The sequence below is a fragment of the Nomascus leucogenys genome, chromosome 24, assembly GCF_006542625.1.
Source record: "Nomascus leucogenys isolate Asia chromosome 24, Asia_NLE_v1, whole genome shotgun sequence".
NCBI classification, from domain to species: Eukaryota; Metazoa; Chordata; class Mammalia; order Primates; family Hylobatidae; genus Nomascus; species Nomascus leucogenys.
Genome location: NC_044404.1, coordinates 19,297,825 through 19,314,643, shown reverse-complemented (window position 1 = coordinate 19,314,643; position 16,819 = coordinate 19,297,825). Strand labels below are relative to the sequence as shown.

The window sequence follows — 16,819 nt, the reverse complement described above, 5'->3', positions numbered from 1 at the left end:
TCTAGCTAAAGTAATTCTATGTTAGGTAATCCATTTGTCCGTTGATATATAAAATAAGAAATACTTGGTTTCCATTAAATGAAAGTATTCAGCATACAAGTGTCCCCAAAAAAGAATGATCAGCATCTTTGCTAAGGAAGATCCCTTTTTCCTGCTTCACTTTTTGTAGGTATGTTCTTCACATCTCCTGATGGAGAAGTCTCTAGGCAGAAGCAGGGCTCTTTCAGAGCCCCTTTCCCCATCTAAACAGTTGAGTCTTATGTTAGCTGGTGATTTTTACCTCTAACATTTTCCCAGAGAGGTGCCCAGAAGACATATCCTAGATGGGTGGCAGTTGACTGTGCTGCTGGGGGCCTGGTGAGGCAGGGTATCCTCTGAGCCTACGGCCCCTTCTCTCCCCTGTCCTGCAGGTGCTTTTCACTCCAGCAACGCAGGCTGCACGGCAGGCAGCCTGTACCATTGTGGAAGCTCTAGCCACCATTCCCAGCCGCAAGCAGCAGGTCCTGGACCTGCTTACCAGGTACCATTTGGAAGTGGGATGGGGAATGTGGTTAGCCTTCCTCTAGAGCCTTTTCATCTTCCCCGGGGGAATCCATGGATCAGGGTAATGAGAGGCACATCTCATTCCCTGTAGAAGACCCTAGAAACAAGAAAGTGTTAAAAAGCTGACTTTTAGTGATAGTAGTGGTGGTGGTGGTAGTGAGGGTGTTAGCAGCAGCAGCTAATATTTGAGATCTTATGCAGCTAATATTGATGGAGATTGAGTGCATAAATGCTTGGCATGCATTATCTTACTTAATTCTCTCATAGCAATCAGTGCCAAAATATAAATGCTTAGATTCTGTGGCATTCACTCCCGCGGTGTGCTCTGAATGCTTCCTAGGTGTGGGAAATTCCCATGTGGGAATTGGAGCTGTCTTGGATGCTGTTCCTCCACCCTCTAGGAAGCAGGAGAGACAGACAGCAGAAGATAGGAAAGATTGGGAGGAGAAAGGTGAGCCTTGGAGCTGTTCGAAATGCTAGAGTTCTTGACTAGAGTGCCCTGTCCCTCTTGGTGGCAGTTACCTGGATGAGCTGAGCATAGCTGGGGAGTGTGCAGCTGAGTACCTGGCTCTCTACCAGAAGCTCATCACTTCCGCGCACTGGAAAGTCTACTTGGCAGCTCGGGGAGTCCTACCCTATGTGGGCAACCTCATCACCAAGGTATCCTACCCTGTTGCCCAAGAGAGCCCCTTCCTTAATTCCCCCTTCGTTGTACCTTGATGTAAACTCTACCATGGTGTTTTGTTTGTTTGTTTTTGCTGAGAAGAAATATTTGTTGAAGGTGTTTGGAAATATTTTTATGACTTTATTGTATTTATTATATGGCTATAGCAAACTCTTTGGAGCATTTGGACTGTTTACAGTTTTTAAGCAATCCCTTACCAGTGCTGCGACTGTTGTTGGCCTCCTGGAAAGGAGTCCTGCAAGGGTTCGATTAAGAAGATGTAACTACTGAGTGTCTGGTGCTGCAAGCTCCTGAGACAGTGGTGGAGGTAACCGGTATCCTTGGCAGTGCTATCACACTGACTGCACTTGTCATCCTGTTTAGGAAATAGCTCGTCTGCTGGCCCTGGAGGAGGCTACCCTGAGTACCGATCTGCAGCAGGGTTATGCCCTTAAAAGTCTCACAGGTAAAGAGAGCCACCTGGACCTTCCTTTAGGGCATCATCAGTCTGTTTAGGGACAACCCTTAGTTCCTTCGGTGCTGCGATTGACTCTCTTCTCTCTTGTACTGACCTTAGTGCAGATTTAAGCTCTGCATTTTTTTTCCGTATTGATACGTTTATGATTTTGAGACCCTGTTTCCGCTTGTTGAACACCTGCTGTGTGCCATGCACAAAGATAGATTTCCCCTGCTTTTTGAGTTGCTCATAATCTTTTGAGACACAGACTTTCCTTATGTTTTCATCCAGAGCTCTCACAGCAACATTTTCCTGTCTCCACAGGCCTTCTCTCCTCCTTTGTTGAGGTGGAATCCATCAAAAGACATTTTAAAAGTCGCTTGGTGGGTACTGTGCTGAATGGATACCTGTGCTTGCGGAAGCTGGTGGTGCAGAGGACCAAGCTGATTGATGAGACACAGGACATGCTGCTGGAGATGCTGGAGGACATGACCACAGGTAGCACTGCCCAGTGGCCTGGAGCCTAAGGCACTGTCCCTTCTGGGGCTGGCGAGGTGCATTCGACCAATTTCCCCCAGTTCCACAGAGCCAGAGGAGGGGTGGCAAACATTTCTCTGCATTCAAAGAGAGACTCATTTCTTGACAAAGTGTTGGCTCTTGGAATTTTAAATTCTAGAGCTGGGCTCAGTCACTTTGGATTTTTCATGTTGAGCTTATAGAGTGGTGCAAGGTCAAAGGCTCTCTGACTGGTGTCTTCTATCAGTGTGGAAAATTCTCAGCCATTGTCTCTTTAATCCCCTCTGCTGTGTTCTCCTTCTTTTCCTTGTGAAACTCCATTTTCACTCTGTCATCCATATCTCTCCATCTCTCATAATGTTCATCTCATTGTGTATTTATGCTGCATTTTTGACAATTTGTTCAATTCAGTTTTTCTTCACTATGTGCAAATGTTTAAAAATCTACCTGTTGAATTCTTGTAGTTCTAGATTTTATGGTCTCTTTTTTATTTTTTGAGACAAAGTTTCGCTCTTGTTGCCCAGGCTGGAGTGCAGTGACGCAATCTCGGCTCACCGCAATCTCTGCCTCCAGGGTTCAAGCGATTCTCCTGCCTCAGCCTTCCTTAGTAGCTGGGATTACAGGCATGCACCACCACGCCCAGCTAATTTTGTGTTTTTAGTAGAGACGGGGTTTCTCCATGTTGGTCAGGCTGGTCTCGAACTCCCGACCCCAGATGATCCGCCCGCCTCGGCCTCCCAAAGTGCTGGGATTACAGGTGTGAGGTCTCTTTTTAAAAATTCACATTTCCCTCCTTTGTATGATCTATAAGCATATTAAACATTTGTGTCTGATAATTCTAAAATTTGAGATATTTACAGGCCTGATTCTGCAGTTTTTTATTTTGGCTCTTGCTCATGATACCTTAAAGTCTTGTTGTGTTTTATGAGTTTTGACTGTGACCTCATATTTTTTAGCTTTATCTGTGGAAATTCTTTAGGACTGGGCCAAAGATGGGTTTCTCCAGAGGAGGTAAAGAACTGCCTCTGTGAGGCAGTGCAGGGTACTGCTGTCCCAGTTCTGAGCCTCAAGATCTTCAGACCTCCTAGGTAGTGAGAGGTTTGAGCCTCAAACCCCTAAAGGGGACAGCTCATTACAAGTTTTCAGAGGAGATTTTTCCCTGCCACTTGATGGTAAAGTTTAAGGAAAGTCAATTTCCTCAGTTATTTGGTTGGGGAAAACGGATAGCTGATCTCTGCACCAAGGGTGTAGCTCTTTGGGGTACTAGATTTGTATTTGTGGGGCATGGGGTTGGGGGTTCCTGCTAGATTCTTTGCCTCAGTGGATTCGGGGCTTTATCCACCTCTCAAATCTGGGCAGGGCATGGAAACCAAAGCTCAACGCAAAAACTGACTCGTGTTTTGCTTATCTCCCTGGCTTCCTGATTTCTCTTAGTTTATGGCTTTTGGCTGTTCTGTGTTAGTGTGGCAATTCACTGATACATTTTTATTCAACAGTTTAAATTGTTTTTGAGTGGTGGAGAGTGAGGAGTAGCTCAGGCAACCTCGTTTGCCTTATTGCCCGAAATGGAACTCTTTCTGATGCCATTTTCATCGTGCCATACTGAGCTGGTTTGTGACTTTGTCAGGGATCTGTACCTTTTTTTTTTTTTTTTTTTTTTTAATTCAGACCCACCCAGGAATGCAACAGTGGGACTTTTTTTTTTTTTTCCAAAGTTTCACTCTGTCACCCAGGCTGGGGGTACAGTGGTGTGATCGAGGCTCACTGTAACCTCTGTCTTCTGGGCTGAAACCATCCTTCCACCTCAGCCTCCTGAGTAGCTGGGACTATAGGCGTGTGCCACCACGCCCAGCTAATTTTTGTATTTTTTGTAGAGATGGCGTTTCGCCACATTGCCTAGGCTGGTCTCCAACTTTTGAGCTCAAAGTGCTCACAAGACCTTATTTTTTAAAGACCATATTTTCTCACCTTCTTGATACTTTAAGTTGTGTTTTTTCGCTTATAGAGGACACTCTACCTAATCTTTTAGAATGAAGCTAAAAACTAACTATAACTTTCTTTTGATTTGACTGGAACACAGGATTATTTGACATTTTCTGAGTGCCTGTTTTGGGTAAGGAGATGCTAGTCAAATAACCTCCTTGAGGAGGTTATATCCTGAGAGAGAGCAAGACATGTACACTGCCAACCATGATGAAGTGTGTGGACTTGGGTGTTACGGGTTTCAAACTGAATGTGGTCTGAGGATAAAATCAATCAGCATCAAATTTCCAATTTGAACTATTGATATTGCCATGTAGGGCATTTAAAGACTTACCAGGCAGAAATAATTTGTCAGTGATGCTACTTCAATTAGAATTCTCATTTCACCTTCCATGGGAGAGGCTCTTTCCTAACTTGGCCGCTTTGATTTCTGGCAGGTACAGAATCAGAAACCAAGGCCTTCATGGCTGTGTGCATTGAGACGGCCAAGCGCTACAATCTGGATGACTACCGGACCCCAGTGTTCATCTTCGAGAGGCTCTGCAGCATCATTTATCCTGTAAGCAGTGCGGTGCTTCCCATGGCTCTCGGGTGTCAGCACAGCCCACTTTGCCATGAAGCCTCTTGGTGATTCATTAAAGTTATGGGGAATTGTACCAGCTGGGGGCCACTTAGTCATTAGTGAAAGAAGATCCACTGCCATAAAAGTAGAAGCAACCTCATAATTTTCCTCTTGCTAACGATGGGACATTTAATGACCTTCCTTGGTCTTATTTCCTAGATTCAAGTAAAGAATCATGTTTTTTTAAAAACTAGGTCTAACCTCCATTACCAAAATCCCATTGCATATCAATCCAACATGCTGTGGAAGAAGCAATATTGAGCTAGAATATAAAGATATTTTTACTCTCTTCCTTCTTTAGCTGCCCTGTATTTTGTGCACACATGCAGTGTGTGTTTTTTTCCCTAGCCTGAACTGTGTAGAAGCACAGTATCATCCAGTGAACCCTTCCTGCTATTGAGGAAAGATGAACACTAGTATCATGAGCTAGCAATGAGAGCTCATTGGGGGTGTGTACCTGAGTGTCATGTCCCATAGAGAAGCCCTTTTCTTGACTTCAGGGTCATCAGTGGCAAAGTCCTCTGGCCCCAAATTGGTTAGCATCACATGAGACCAGCAGGAGGAGAAAGGAAAGTCCCTCCTCGCACCTCTTCCCCCATTTCATTAATACATCTCTCATATGTCACTCCTTGTCTGCTTGTTTTGTTAGGCTTTATCTCCTAATCCACCCTGGGGTTTCAGAGGAGATGCTTGATATTTTAGTCTGCTTAAGTTTGTTTAGATTTTTGGAAGTACCCCTGAGTTTCCTGTCCTTTATATCTTTAAATGTTTGGGGGGCTTGCTGAGTTTGGTGTGTTTTCCTCGAGTGTTCATAGAACAAGGTAGCATGGTATAAATCTCCACCTCTGCCATCCCTTCTGAGGCACCCTTCTGTCTGTCCACCAGGAGGAGAATGAAGTCACTGAGTTCTTTGTGACCCTGGAGAAGGATCCCCAACAAGAAGACTTCTTACAGGGCAGGATGCCTGGGAACCCGTATAGCAGCAATGAGCCAGGCATTGGGCCGCTGATGAGGGATATAAAGAACAAGATTTGCCAGGACTGTGACTTAGTGGCCCTCCTGGAAGATGACAGTGGCATGGAGGTAATGACCATAGGACAGTGCTGCCCACGTTTACAATTAGGGGCTTCCTCCTAGGCTAACCAAATCCAGGTGCTTCTTCCTAGTAGCTGATTAACTTGGGGCAGATGGCCTTCAGTTGCTCCACTCTGTAAGTTGGGGTTAATGATTCCCACCTTTCTACCTCACCTAGTGCTAAGGTTAATAACCTGTAAAGGGCTCTGCCCAGTGCCTGGCAGGAAGTAAGCATATTGTTAGTGGTTGTAGTGGTGGTGGGTATTTATTATTGTTACTGCCTCTGGCAGAGACTTCTCGGTGAGTCTGAGTTACCTGAGCCCCCTAAATATTGGCGTTTTACCCCCTGTGCAGGTTTATGTCCCTGTGTCAGTGACTTTCTGGCAGACCCTTGAGGGTCTGACATTTTTACATAGTGAAAAGCCTTTTCTGGTGCTGAGCCTACAGGAGAAGGTCCCCAATGGGTGTGTGTAAGCTGGAGCCCGTGTGTGGGTTAGGGATGTTTGCAGCCCCTGAAATTGTGCACAAAATTCTGTGTGTTTTGCATACATGTGGATTTTTTAAGAGTGGGAGAGTTGATAGGTCCGTGACATATAAAAATTACGAATTATGAACCATTGCCGTAAGGTGCCCTTTGCTCTTGGATTTTACTTGTCTTACAGTTATTTGGAATAACAGCTTCACTTGCTTTTCTGTTCAGCTTCTAGTGAACAATAAAATCATTAGTTTGGACCTTCCTGTGGCTGAAGTTTACAAGAAAGTCTGGTGTACCACGAATGAGGTATGTGCCTGCTTTCTTGTTTGGAGGTGTGGTTTTACTTTTCTGACTTATGCAGACTTATACCAGCAGGAGCCATTGTTCATCACCACTACCTGGCTTGTAGCAGCTCTCTAAGGCTTTACTGTCCCTGTTTGGGGTTGTGTGGAGAAAACCAATCTTGTTTTCCTTTGGAGGCGTCTGACTAATGGAGGGACATTTAATGACCTTCATGAAGCTTCAGGAAAGCAAAAGCATTTTGCTGGGCTGTGCAAGTTGTCAAACCCCAAGGACTGAAAGCCAGGGGCTGTCGAAGGAGGCTCTGTGCTGGGAATGCGTGCTGTCTTGTTCCCTTCAATATGGACACCTCTCAACTGAGATTAGTTCTCAGCTTTTATGGGCCTGCTCGCTTAGTAGAACATTTTTCCAGTAGCTGTCTCAAGGAGCATCATTTCTGTTTTGCTAGTTGGGGAATGGAGGCTCAAACAGGCAGTTGTTCTTGAGGAGGGGAAAAGGGAAATGAAGGAAGTCCAGTGCTCTGGGCCTTTTGGCCATCACGAGTGATACTATTTGTCCACTTATGGAAGTATTAGATGGTCCCCTTCACCTTTCCCTCCTTTCTTACTCTCTGTTCCTTCCTTTCCTCTCTTCCTGTTTCTTTTTCTTCCCCTCCATTTCTCTCTCCCCCTGCCATTTCTTCCCTTCTCTTGTTTCTATTGGGAGGAGAGGTCTTTAGCACATGAATCAGATAAGTAACTTAATTACAGCAAACTAGTGTAGCAGGGAGGTACAGCAAACTTTTCTAGACTTGGTCTCAAATACTTCTGTAGAGTTTGAGAAACTAAATTGGCAGTATACTATTTGTACATTTTGACCTTCAATTTGTTACATATTTCTGCCTCTCTCCTTTCTTTTCTCCCACTGGGCTGGGAATCCTGCTCACTGTTGACTGTTGGTCTGCTGCCAGTGGGGTCGTTGTTGCACTGTTGGCTGAGGGACAGGCAGAGAACTGTCCCAGCCAATACCTCTTGTTACAGGCATTGTAGCATCAAAACAGAACCATACAGATTTAATCCCTGATGCATATAAAAAATTAAGACCAAGCTTCTGTGGGCACTCTTGTAAATGGTGGTAGTGAACCCACAGAATACACAAGGGTATCTCCCTTGAATGGTGAAGCAAGATATAAGTTGAGAATCATTTGCCCCTCACATTGATGTGCTTAATCCAGTTAGAAGGTTTTCTGGCAAAGTCCTGAGTTTGTGATAGCCTTTGTTCTGGGACTTTAGCTTCCCTTCTCTACCTTGCCCTCCATTTCCCTGATAAGCAGACTACCCCTGTAGCTACTGACTAGAACTAGAACCTGCTGTGTGTTCAGTGTCTGTGGTGGTTCTCTCTCTCAGGAATTCTCACTGGGCTTCTGTAGCCGGAAACACTTCTGCAACTGGCCTTTCTGGCAGGTTGTCTTCCTCCAGGGTTTCCTGTCCTGAAGCTAAGCATAGACGTGGAGGCAGGCTGCTTGAATTAGTGTGCTACCAAATCCCCCACTGGATTTCATCAGTGGTCACTTTGAGCTCCAATTTCTAGTCTGCAAAATGAGAATAATATTAATATTTGTGCTCAGTGCCAGACATATAGTGAACTTTCCTGATCCTCCAATTTAGTGAAGTTGCTGTAATTTTGTCATTTATAAAAGACTTGATTCTTATCATTCTAGTCAGATTGTGGGTTTAGCTTAAAGAATTGTGGATGAACCCCCTCCTTGTATGGTTATATAAAGACATCTGAATCTCTATAGGTAAAGACTGATGTACTCTCTTTTCCTGTTTTGATTCCCGAGGCTTGAGTCAAAGCTCTTTGATTTAAATGGCCTTGCTTGTCCTGGGTAGTAGTCCCTATTGATTGGAGACAGTTTCTACTCCTGAGGAAGGTCCAGGCTTGGAATTAGACCTCTGCTTATAGCTTGGTAACCTTGAACAAGCTGTGTAACCTTATGTAAAAGGATCATATAAAGTACTTAATTAGCATAGGACCTGGCACAGAGTAAAACATTCAATAAATATTTGTTAGATTATTACATAGTGTTCTAATGAAATTGAAGGAGATAGTGTCTTTAAAATGTTTCATACAATGTCTAGCTTCTAGTGGACACAAAATAAAATTAGCATTCTTTCCCCTAAGTGAATTGCTGTGCATTTTGATTCTAGATGTTGTGGTTGAGACCTTGTAGAAAAACAGAGGCTCTCCACATTGCTGGGGCTTTAAGCAAGACCAAGTATGGAGTCCTTTGCATTTGTCTGGGCCTGTTTTTAAGTACCTTTCTCCAATTTTCTCTGCTCAGGGAGAGCCCATGAGGATTGTTTATCGTATGCGGGGGCTGCTGGGTGATGCCACGGAGGAGTTCATTGAGTCCCTGGACTCTACTACAGGTAGATCATGGCACTGCACATTGGATCTGAGGCTCGGGACTCATGAGCGGCTCAAGTCCCAGGACTTGGGGCATTCTCAGGAGCTTCTCTCTTAGACCTCTGCATCAGAATTGTGGGGAGATTGTTTCTTCAATTGAGGAAAAATAGAGGTGTCTGTGGCATGATGCAGATACCACTGAGGGTTCAAAAAAAAAAAAACCCAGCAAACTTTTAGAGGAAAATGCAATTAACAGTAAACTGGAGTTCAGATTGATTTTTAACTCCCTCTTACCCCCAACTCCATTGATGGTATTGGTGTTCGTACTTTGACATTTGAGTAAGTAATTTTAATTGACTTGAAACTTTAAAAAAAGCTCCTACTGAGAGTGGGATAGTTTAATATCATCCATCGTTGACCCCTTTTATTGGCTGTGTCTTTATTGGAGATATGGAAAAGGGCTGTCAGCCATCAGCCAGGAAGAGGGCTGTCTTATCCTGGCCTATTTTATTCCCATCTTCACCTTACCCTCCATTTCTGCTTGGCTTCCCTTCTCCCCTAGATGAAGAAGAAGATGAAGAAGAAGTGTATAAAATGGCTGGTGTGATGGCCCAGTGTGGGGGCCTGGAATGCATGCTTAACAGACTCGCAGGGATCAGAGATTTCAAGCAGGGACGCCACCTTCTAACAGTGAGTTGGGGGCAGCAAGGTGTGGGGTCCAGCCTTTCTGCTTTGGGAGAGGCCCCTGTGGAAAGAAGCACTGTGTCATTTTACCCTAGAGGGCAGCATGGTGCCATGGAGCAGTGCGAGCCAGTGAAGGACCTGGCAGTTAGGACTACATTCTTAGGCACACCTTTTCCCGTCCTGCTGGCCCACTTCCCTTCTCTGATACCTCTTTATAGAGCCAGCATCTGACCGTCTTTCCCCATATAGCTGCACTTGTGTTAACCATTATCATTGTTGTTTTTAAAATGGATTTTGTAATGTAACTCATTTCTTGCATTGTAGGGTTTTGTTTGGGTATTCATCCAACTAATCTCCTTAGTAAGGATTAGAGCACTCCAGAGAGGCACCACAAATATTATACTGTTATTTTCACTACCCCCCACCCCCACTCCCCCAGGGTTTACGAGAATATGTATTATTATTATTGTGCCTTTGTTTTAAATGACCTGTGTGCTTCTGAGCTCTCACAGGCCACGAGCTTTGGGATAATTTTCTTTACTATTAGTTTAGGGTCTGAGTTGATGCTGGGATTTCCCCCAAGACAACAAACAGAGCATCACCTCTTCCATTAGGAACTGGTGTCACTGCCGTTGTATTAGAGATGGTAGAGATATATCCAGCCAATGGAGCTACCAGCCTAATGTGAGAGCCCAGCCATCTCACCGTGTCCCCTGAAGAGCCACTTCTCCCTCCTGTCCTCTTCATTTCAGGAGGAGCCCCTGCTGATGGTGTAGACCCTGCTTAGACATCCCTTTCCTACTGGCCCCCACGTCCTACACTCTCATGTGGCCTCATGGGTTTTGACTGGCTTTTCTTGTCAGGTGCTACTGAAATTGTTCAGTTACTGTGTGAAGGTGAAAGTCAACCGGCAGCAACTGGTCAAACTGGAAATGAACACCTTGAACGTCATGCTGGGGACCCTAAACCTGGTAAGGAGCATGGGCTGCAGGTGAAGAAAAGTGGGCCTTGGAAGTCTGGGTGTGAAAGAACTCTCAGTTCTGGGCTCAGATGAAATGGACTCACGACCTGTTCAAGTCCTTCATCTCTCTGGCTGACTAGTGCAGAGGCTTGGGTCATTCAGCTGCCCTTCTCCTCTGGCTGGCTCACCCCCCGCCCCCATGCTGCTGCCATGGCACCCAAGAGCTTCCTTGCTCCTTTCCTGAGTTCAGATCAGAGATAAGAGAAAGGCAATCTCTTAAGCAGTCTAGACTACACACCAGTGGGAAAGAAGTGCCCCTCTCCTTGGGGCAGCAAAGAAAGAGATCTGGAACTTCATGTTTTCCCTGTCACCAAAAGCTCACACGCTTGTCTCCCTCTCAGAACATGCATATACACGCACATACATACACACGGTCATACACACATGGTCTCTGGGGAGTAAGGCCATGAGGGCATCCTTGAGAGCAATTGTCATCAGCAGTGAGTGGCTGTGGTCTTATTCTGAGAGTGACTGGGTCTCCTTCTCCTACAGGCCCTTGTAGCTGAACAAGAAAGCAAGGACAGTGGGGGTGCAGCTGTGGCTGAGCAGGTGCTTAGCATCATGGAGATCATTCTAGATGAGTCCAATGCTGAGCCCCTGAGTGAGGACAAGGTGAGTGGGGCCCGGCCCCTCCATCCGCAGGCACTGAGAGCCTGCACTGTCTCATTGCCCACAATAGGCCTGTTTGTGTCTGGCTTAGCCCACCTGAGAATGGTGGAGCCTGCTTAAGCATTGGAATGTCAGGACTCAACTAATGATGACATAATTGTATCGCAATGTGAAATCTTTGGATTCAGAGCAAGCATAATTGCTAAGGATAGTCTTTCACTCAAAAGCTGCTTATTAATGGAATCCTGGCATGTCTCAGTTGATAGACAGAGGCTTTAGTCCAACCTTTCATTTCATAGTTGAGGAACTGAACAGCCCACCTCATTTCCCTGGGCTTGGCATTTCCTCAACGGTGGTACATAGTTGGTTACTGGTGGAATCAGGCCTAGAACCCAGGTCTCCAACTCCCAGAATTTCTCTCCACCTGCTATACCTGTAATTTCCTCCATTCTTATTGGTGCTAATGATTTGGCTAGAGCTATGACCAAGTGAATGTCCAGCAGCCTGCATTCTCTTACAGGAAGGGAAGATTGTATTGGTATATTTTGACCACCTGAGACTATTAATAGAACTGTCACAGAAATTTAGAAACGAATTTCTCAAGTGAAACTCATACTGTTTGTTATTCCCCAAGAAGTGCCGAGACGTAGTTCTTCTAGGGGTATTCCTAATGACTCTGATGGAAGTGGTGACTTTTGGGGCTCAGATATTGGCTGCAGCCACAGTCCTGACTGCATTAATGGCATGTTCACCCTCTTTTCTGTTGTAGGGCAACCTCCTCCTGACAGGTGACAAGGATCAACTGGTGATGCTCTTGGACCAGATCAACAGCACCTTTGTTCGCTCCAACCCCAGTGTGCTCCAGGGCCTGCTTCGCATCATCCCATACCTTTCCTTTGGAGAGGTGGAGAAAATGCAGATCTTGGTGGAGCGATTCAAACCATACTGCAACTTTGATAAGTATGTTACTTGGATTTCATATAGTGAAGTGAGAGTCTCCACTAAAACCCTGAACTAGGTCCGTGAGATGAGGAAGAATCCTCTGAATTCCTATTAGATTTTTGTGTCCTCGTTCTGGCTTTTAAGGAGCTCAGTCTAGTTGGGAAGTGAATAGTTAAAATATACTGTATTAGAGTAGCAATTGGCTAGGCAGAGAAGGCAAAGTGGTTGGCAAGATGGGAGGAATATGACGAGATGGAGCCACGTGTGCACAAATGTGAGTGCAAGAGAAGGCTGTGAGTGTGGGAGACATAGCAGGTAACAGGGAGAGTGGCAGGAGCCGGGGCAGATAGGTCTTTGTGTCACGTTAGGGAATTTAGCCTTGATCTTTTATAGGCTGTTGACAGTTGTTAACCAAGAGGGTGACATGACTGGGTTTTGTCCCGCCTTTCACACCCTCAAACTCTCCTCTTTCCTCCTAGATATGATGAAGATCACAGTGGTGATGATAAAGTCTTCCTGGACTGCTTCTGTAAAATAGCAGCAGGCATCAAGAACAACAGCAATGGGCACCAGCTGAAGGATCTGATTCTCCAGAAGGGGATCACCCAGAATGCACTTGACTACATGAAAAAGCACATCCCTAGCGCTAAGAAGTATGAAGCCCTCCTGCAGCAGGGCTGCTTTGCCTCCCCTTTGCCCTTTCCTTTTCCTTCTCCATCAGCATCTTGGCGTAAAGCTTCATGTGTGCCCCTTGCCCTCCTTGGGGCCTCCCAACCGCTTCTGGAAACTATGTGGGTGACCATTCAGCCACTGCAGAGTCCTTGGGGCTTGTGGGAAGAGGATGGCAACTTTTTGGTTTCTACTTAGAGTACTCACTTCTTTCTGGCTTTTCAGCTGAGCTGGGTGGTTCTATGTGATTCTTATGACATTCGGAGAGGGTCATGGTTAAACACGCACTGGGAGTTTAAACAAGCCAGAGTCAACAACTGGTTTCTAGGTAACCTTTGCTTCCCTGGCCTGCTAATAAGCTTTCCTTTGCTTTGCAGTTTGGATGCCGACATCTGGAAAAAGTTTTTGTCTCGCCCAGCCTTGCCGTTTATCTTAAGGCTGCTTCGGGGCCTGGCCATCCAGCACCCTGGCACCCAGGTGGGTAGCCAGGACAGGTAGTGTGAGGGTACAGGGGTACAAGTATAACCACCCTAGTTCACCTTGAGACACGACTTACCCTAATATATGAGACTCCTAGAGTAGAAGTGAGCCTCAGAAGTCATCTACTTCATCTCTGTGTGCTAAGAGAAGTAAGTTGTATTTGTGATTTCCTCATTGAACTCATTCTTAAGTGGGGCTTCATTGTCTAATGGGTCAGCTGTGCAGCTGTTGAACCATAAGGGATTGGCTGACCAGAGAGTAAAACACTTGGGTGTCTGGCCACAGTCACTAGGACACTTATATTACCATCACCTCTATCTTCTCTGCCTCAAGCAGCTGAACACTTTGTTCTTAGGGAGCTCTACCCATTCCACTCCGCAGCTCATTCCTGATTTCTCCCCATGGGGCTGAGCATTAACCCCTCACAAATCCGATCCTAACTGGCCCTGGATAGATGGCCAGGGCTGGGTTTTTTTTTTAAATCGAAGTTTTAATTTGGAGATTATTATAAATTCACATGCAGTTGTTAAGAAACAATACAGATAAATTGTATGGGTCCTTTTCCCACTCTCCCCCAATGGTAACATCATGTGGAACCCGAGCACACACCACAACCAGGATATAGACATCAGTGCCGTCAGGACGCAGGGCAGGTTTATCAGCACAAGGGTCCCTCTTGTTGGCCTTTCGTAGCCACATCCATCTTCCCCTGCTCCCCTGCCACAAGCCCCTGGCACCCACCGATCTGTTCTCCATTTCTGTAACTTTGGCATTTCAAGAATGTTGTATAAATGCAGTTGTACAGTATGTAACCTTTGGGGATTGTCTTTTTTTTTTTTTTTTTTTCTCAGCATGATTTTTTGGAGTTTCATCCAGGTTTGTTTAACTGTTTACCCGTTAAAGGACACCTGGATTGTTGCCAGTTTTTGGCTGTTATTTATAAAGCTGCCATGAACACTTGTGTGCAGGTTTTTGTGTGAATATAAGTTTTCATTTTTCTGGGATAAATGCCCAAGAGTGCAGTTGCTGGGTTGTATAGTAGTTGCGTATTTTGTTTATAAGAAGCTGCCAAACTGTTCTCTAGAGTGGCTACAGCATTTTACATTTCATCGGAAATGTATGGCTGCTCCAATTTCTCTGCATCTTAGCCAGTATTTGGTGACTATTTTTAGTTTGAACTGTTTGGAAGATGTGCAGTGATTCCATGTGGTTCTGTGTTTTCCTAGTGGTTCATGATGTTGAATGTCTTTTCATGTGCCCTGTGTATCTTCAGTGAAATGTCTGTTCATGTCTTTTGCCCAATTTCTAACTGGATTGTTTGTTTTTTAATGTTGAGTTTTGAGAGTCCTCAGCATTGCGTTTTTCCTGTTTGTAGTGTTCTGCATTGAAAAGAGTTCCACTGTCTCATTTGGTAATCTGTTCTGGTAACTCATTCCAAAAACAGGGTAACTTGAGTACAGTAAAGATTCTTCGCTGTGTCTCACTGAAATCCCTTTTCTAAACTTTTGTTCAACTCAGTGGAGTCATAATTGTATATATTTATGGAGATACTTTTTCCTGCATAGGAATTTCACATGTATTGTTTTCCATATCCTTGTAACATCTCTATTTTGTATATAGATAAATCAAGGAACACAGTTGTGATTTGGCCAAAGGCAACACAATGAGTTTGGAACTCAAAGTCAGCTGATTTCCAGGCTTATTCTTTTTTTTTTTTTTTTTGAGATGGAGTTTTGCTCTTGTCACCCAGGCTGGAGTGCAGTGGCATGGTGTCGGCTCACTGCAACCTCTGCCTCCCGGATTCAAGCGATTCTCCTGTCTCAGCCTCCCGAGTAGCTGGGACTAAAGGCACCTGCCACCACACCTGGCCAATTTTTTGCATTTTTAGTAGACACAGGGTTTCACCGTGTTGGCCATGCTGGTCTCCAACTCCTGATCTCAGGTGATCCGCTCCCCTCAGCCTCCCAAAGTGCTGGGATTACTGGTGTGAGCCACTGTGCCTGGCCATCCAGGCTTATTCTTAGTTACCAAATTGAATTACTTTCTTTAGAATAAGGCTTTATCTAGTTAGATACTTGGCATTTATGCTATGGCCATTCATTTTTCTTTCAACACGTATTGTTGTGTAGCTGGTCCTGTGTTAGACTGAGGAGACAGCTGTTGCCTGTGCCTGTTGGGAGCTTACTGTCTGGTGAAAGATAGAGCCAAATACAGAGTAATAACTAAACAGCGAGATAGATGCAGTGTGGAAGGGGCCTCAGGAAAGAGGATTGTTAAGTAGAGGGCATGGCACCTGCAAAGGCTCAGAGGCCAAAGAGAGCTTAAAGCCTTCCAAGAATTGAAAGCAGCTGCAGTGGGAGGCGAGGCATGGCAAGAGCTGCCGATGGAGACCCAAGCAGGGGCAAGGCATGTTCTTTCTCCCAGAAGAGGAGTGTGGGTTTTCTCCTGAGGGCAGTGCCCTGGCTGTATTATAGAGAGTGAATTGAAGGGAGGTGAGATTGGAGGTAGGAAGAACAGTTGACAGGCTTTTATCGTAATTGAAATGAGAGAAATGGCGGCTTAAACTAGTTCATGGATAGATTCAACAGAGATTGAGCTGGGAGGAAGAATAAATGGGATTTGGAGAGTGACTGAACGTGAGAAGCGAAGAAGCTGAATGAGTCAAGAACCCTGCTCAGTTTCTGGACTGAGTGATGAGGTGAATGGTGGTGCCACTGAGATGGAGAAGATCAAAAGTTTGTGAGTAAGGTGGAGGAGAGTTCATTAGACTATGCTATGAATGTATGGTCTGTCCTATTGATAACTAGAATGTAAGTTAAATGAGAGCAAGGTCTTTGTTTTCCCAGCACCGAAAACACACATGTGCAAGCATGCACACACAGTAAACAGCCAGAATGTTGAGTTTGGGGTACCTGTGGAAAAACTCAGTAGGAGTTTAAATATGGGCTCAGCATTTAGGAGCATGAGACATGAGGGAATAGGTAATTTCGCTGAGACACAGATTGGAAGTGGACTTGCTGTGAGAACAGATTTATGAGCTACTGAGTGATCTGCTGGCTGTGTTATTTTCAGCCTGTTGTCTCATATGTAATAATTGCTGTCAAGTCACTTGTGACAGGTTGGTGAGGATTTCAGGGATGTGGTAATATTTCTCAGTGAGCTCACCTGGAGTGCTTTTTCCAACTACACCTGTCTTTGGCCTTCTGTTGTTCTCCACCCCTGTTTATCACATGGTGCTATACATAGTGACTTCCAGCTTTTTCAGGCACAGAGGTTTCTTGTTAATACCTTTTTTGTTGTTTAAGTTTTTAATGTCCATACCTGCTTGTAGTCGTTGCACCTCTAGTATCCCTAGCCTGAGAAAACTGTGCTCCTAGGTTTGGTGGACCCAG

At 45.1% G+C, this 16,819-nt stretch overlaps 1 protein-coding gene across 10 annotated transcripts in view; it reads left to right on the top strand.

Moving 5' to 3' along the window:
* The window catches only part of UBR4 (ubiquitin protein ligase E3 component n-recognin 4), a 142,202-nt gene that overhangs the window by 108,833 nt on the left and 16,550 nt on the right, over nt 1–16,819 (top strand). For all 10 annotated transcript variants that reach the window (XM_030805617.1, XM_030805618.1, XM_030805626.1 and 7 more), the window contains 14 exons: nt 411–520; nt 1,062–1,203; nt 1,592–1,673; nt 1,989–2,162; nt 4,601–4,722; nt 5,671–5,868; nt 6,560–6,640; nt 8,958–9,045; nt 9,585–9,712; nt 10,570–10,677; nt 11,220–11,339; nt 12,106–12,296; nt 12,758–12,931; nt 13,325–13,424. In XM_030805617.1, the coding sequence (XP_030661477.1) occupies nt 411–520; nt 1,062–1,203; nt 1,592–1,673; nt 1,989–2,162; nt 4,601–4,722; nt 5,671–5,868; nt 6,560–6,640; nt 8,958–9,045; nt 9,585–9,712; nt 10,570–10,677; nt 11,220–11,339; nt 12,106–12,296; nt 12,758–12,931; nt 13,325–13,424 (1,818 nt within the window). The remainder of the gene's footprint in view (nt 1–410; nt 521–1,061; nt 1,204–1,591; nt 1,674–1,988; nt 2,163–4,600; nt 4,723–5,670; nt 5,869–6,559; nt 6,641–8,957; nt 9,046–9,584; nt 9,713–10,569; nt 10,678–11,219; nt 11,340–12,105; nt 12,297–12,757; nt 12,932–13,324; nt 13,425–16,819) is intronic.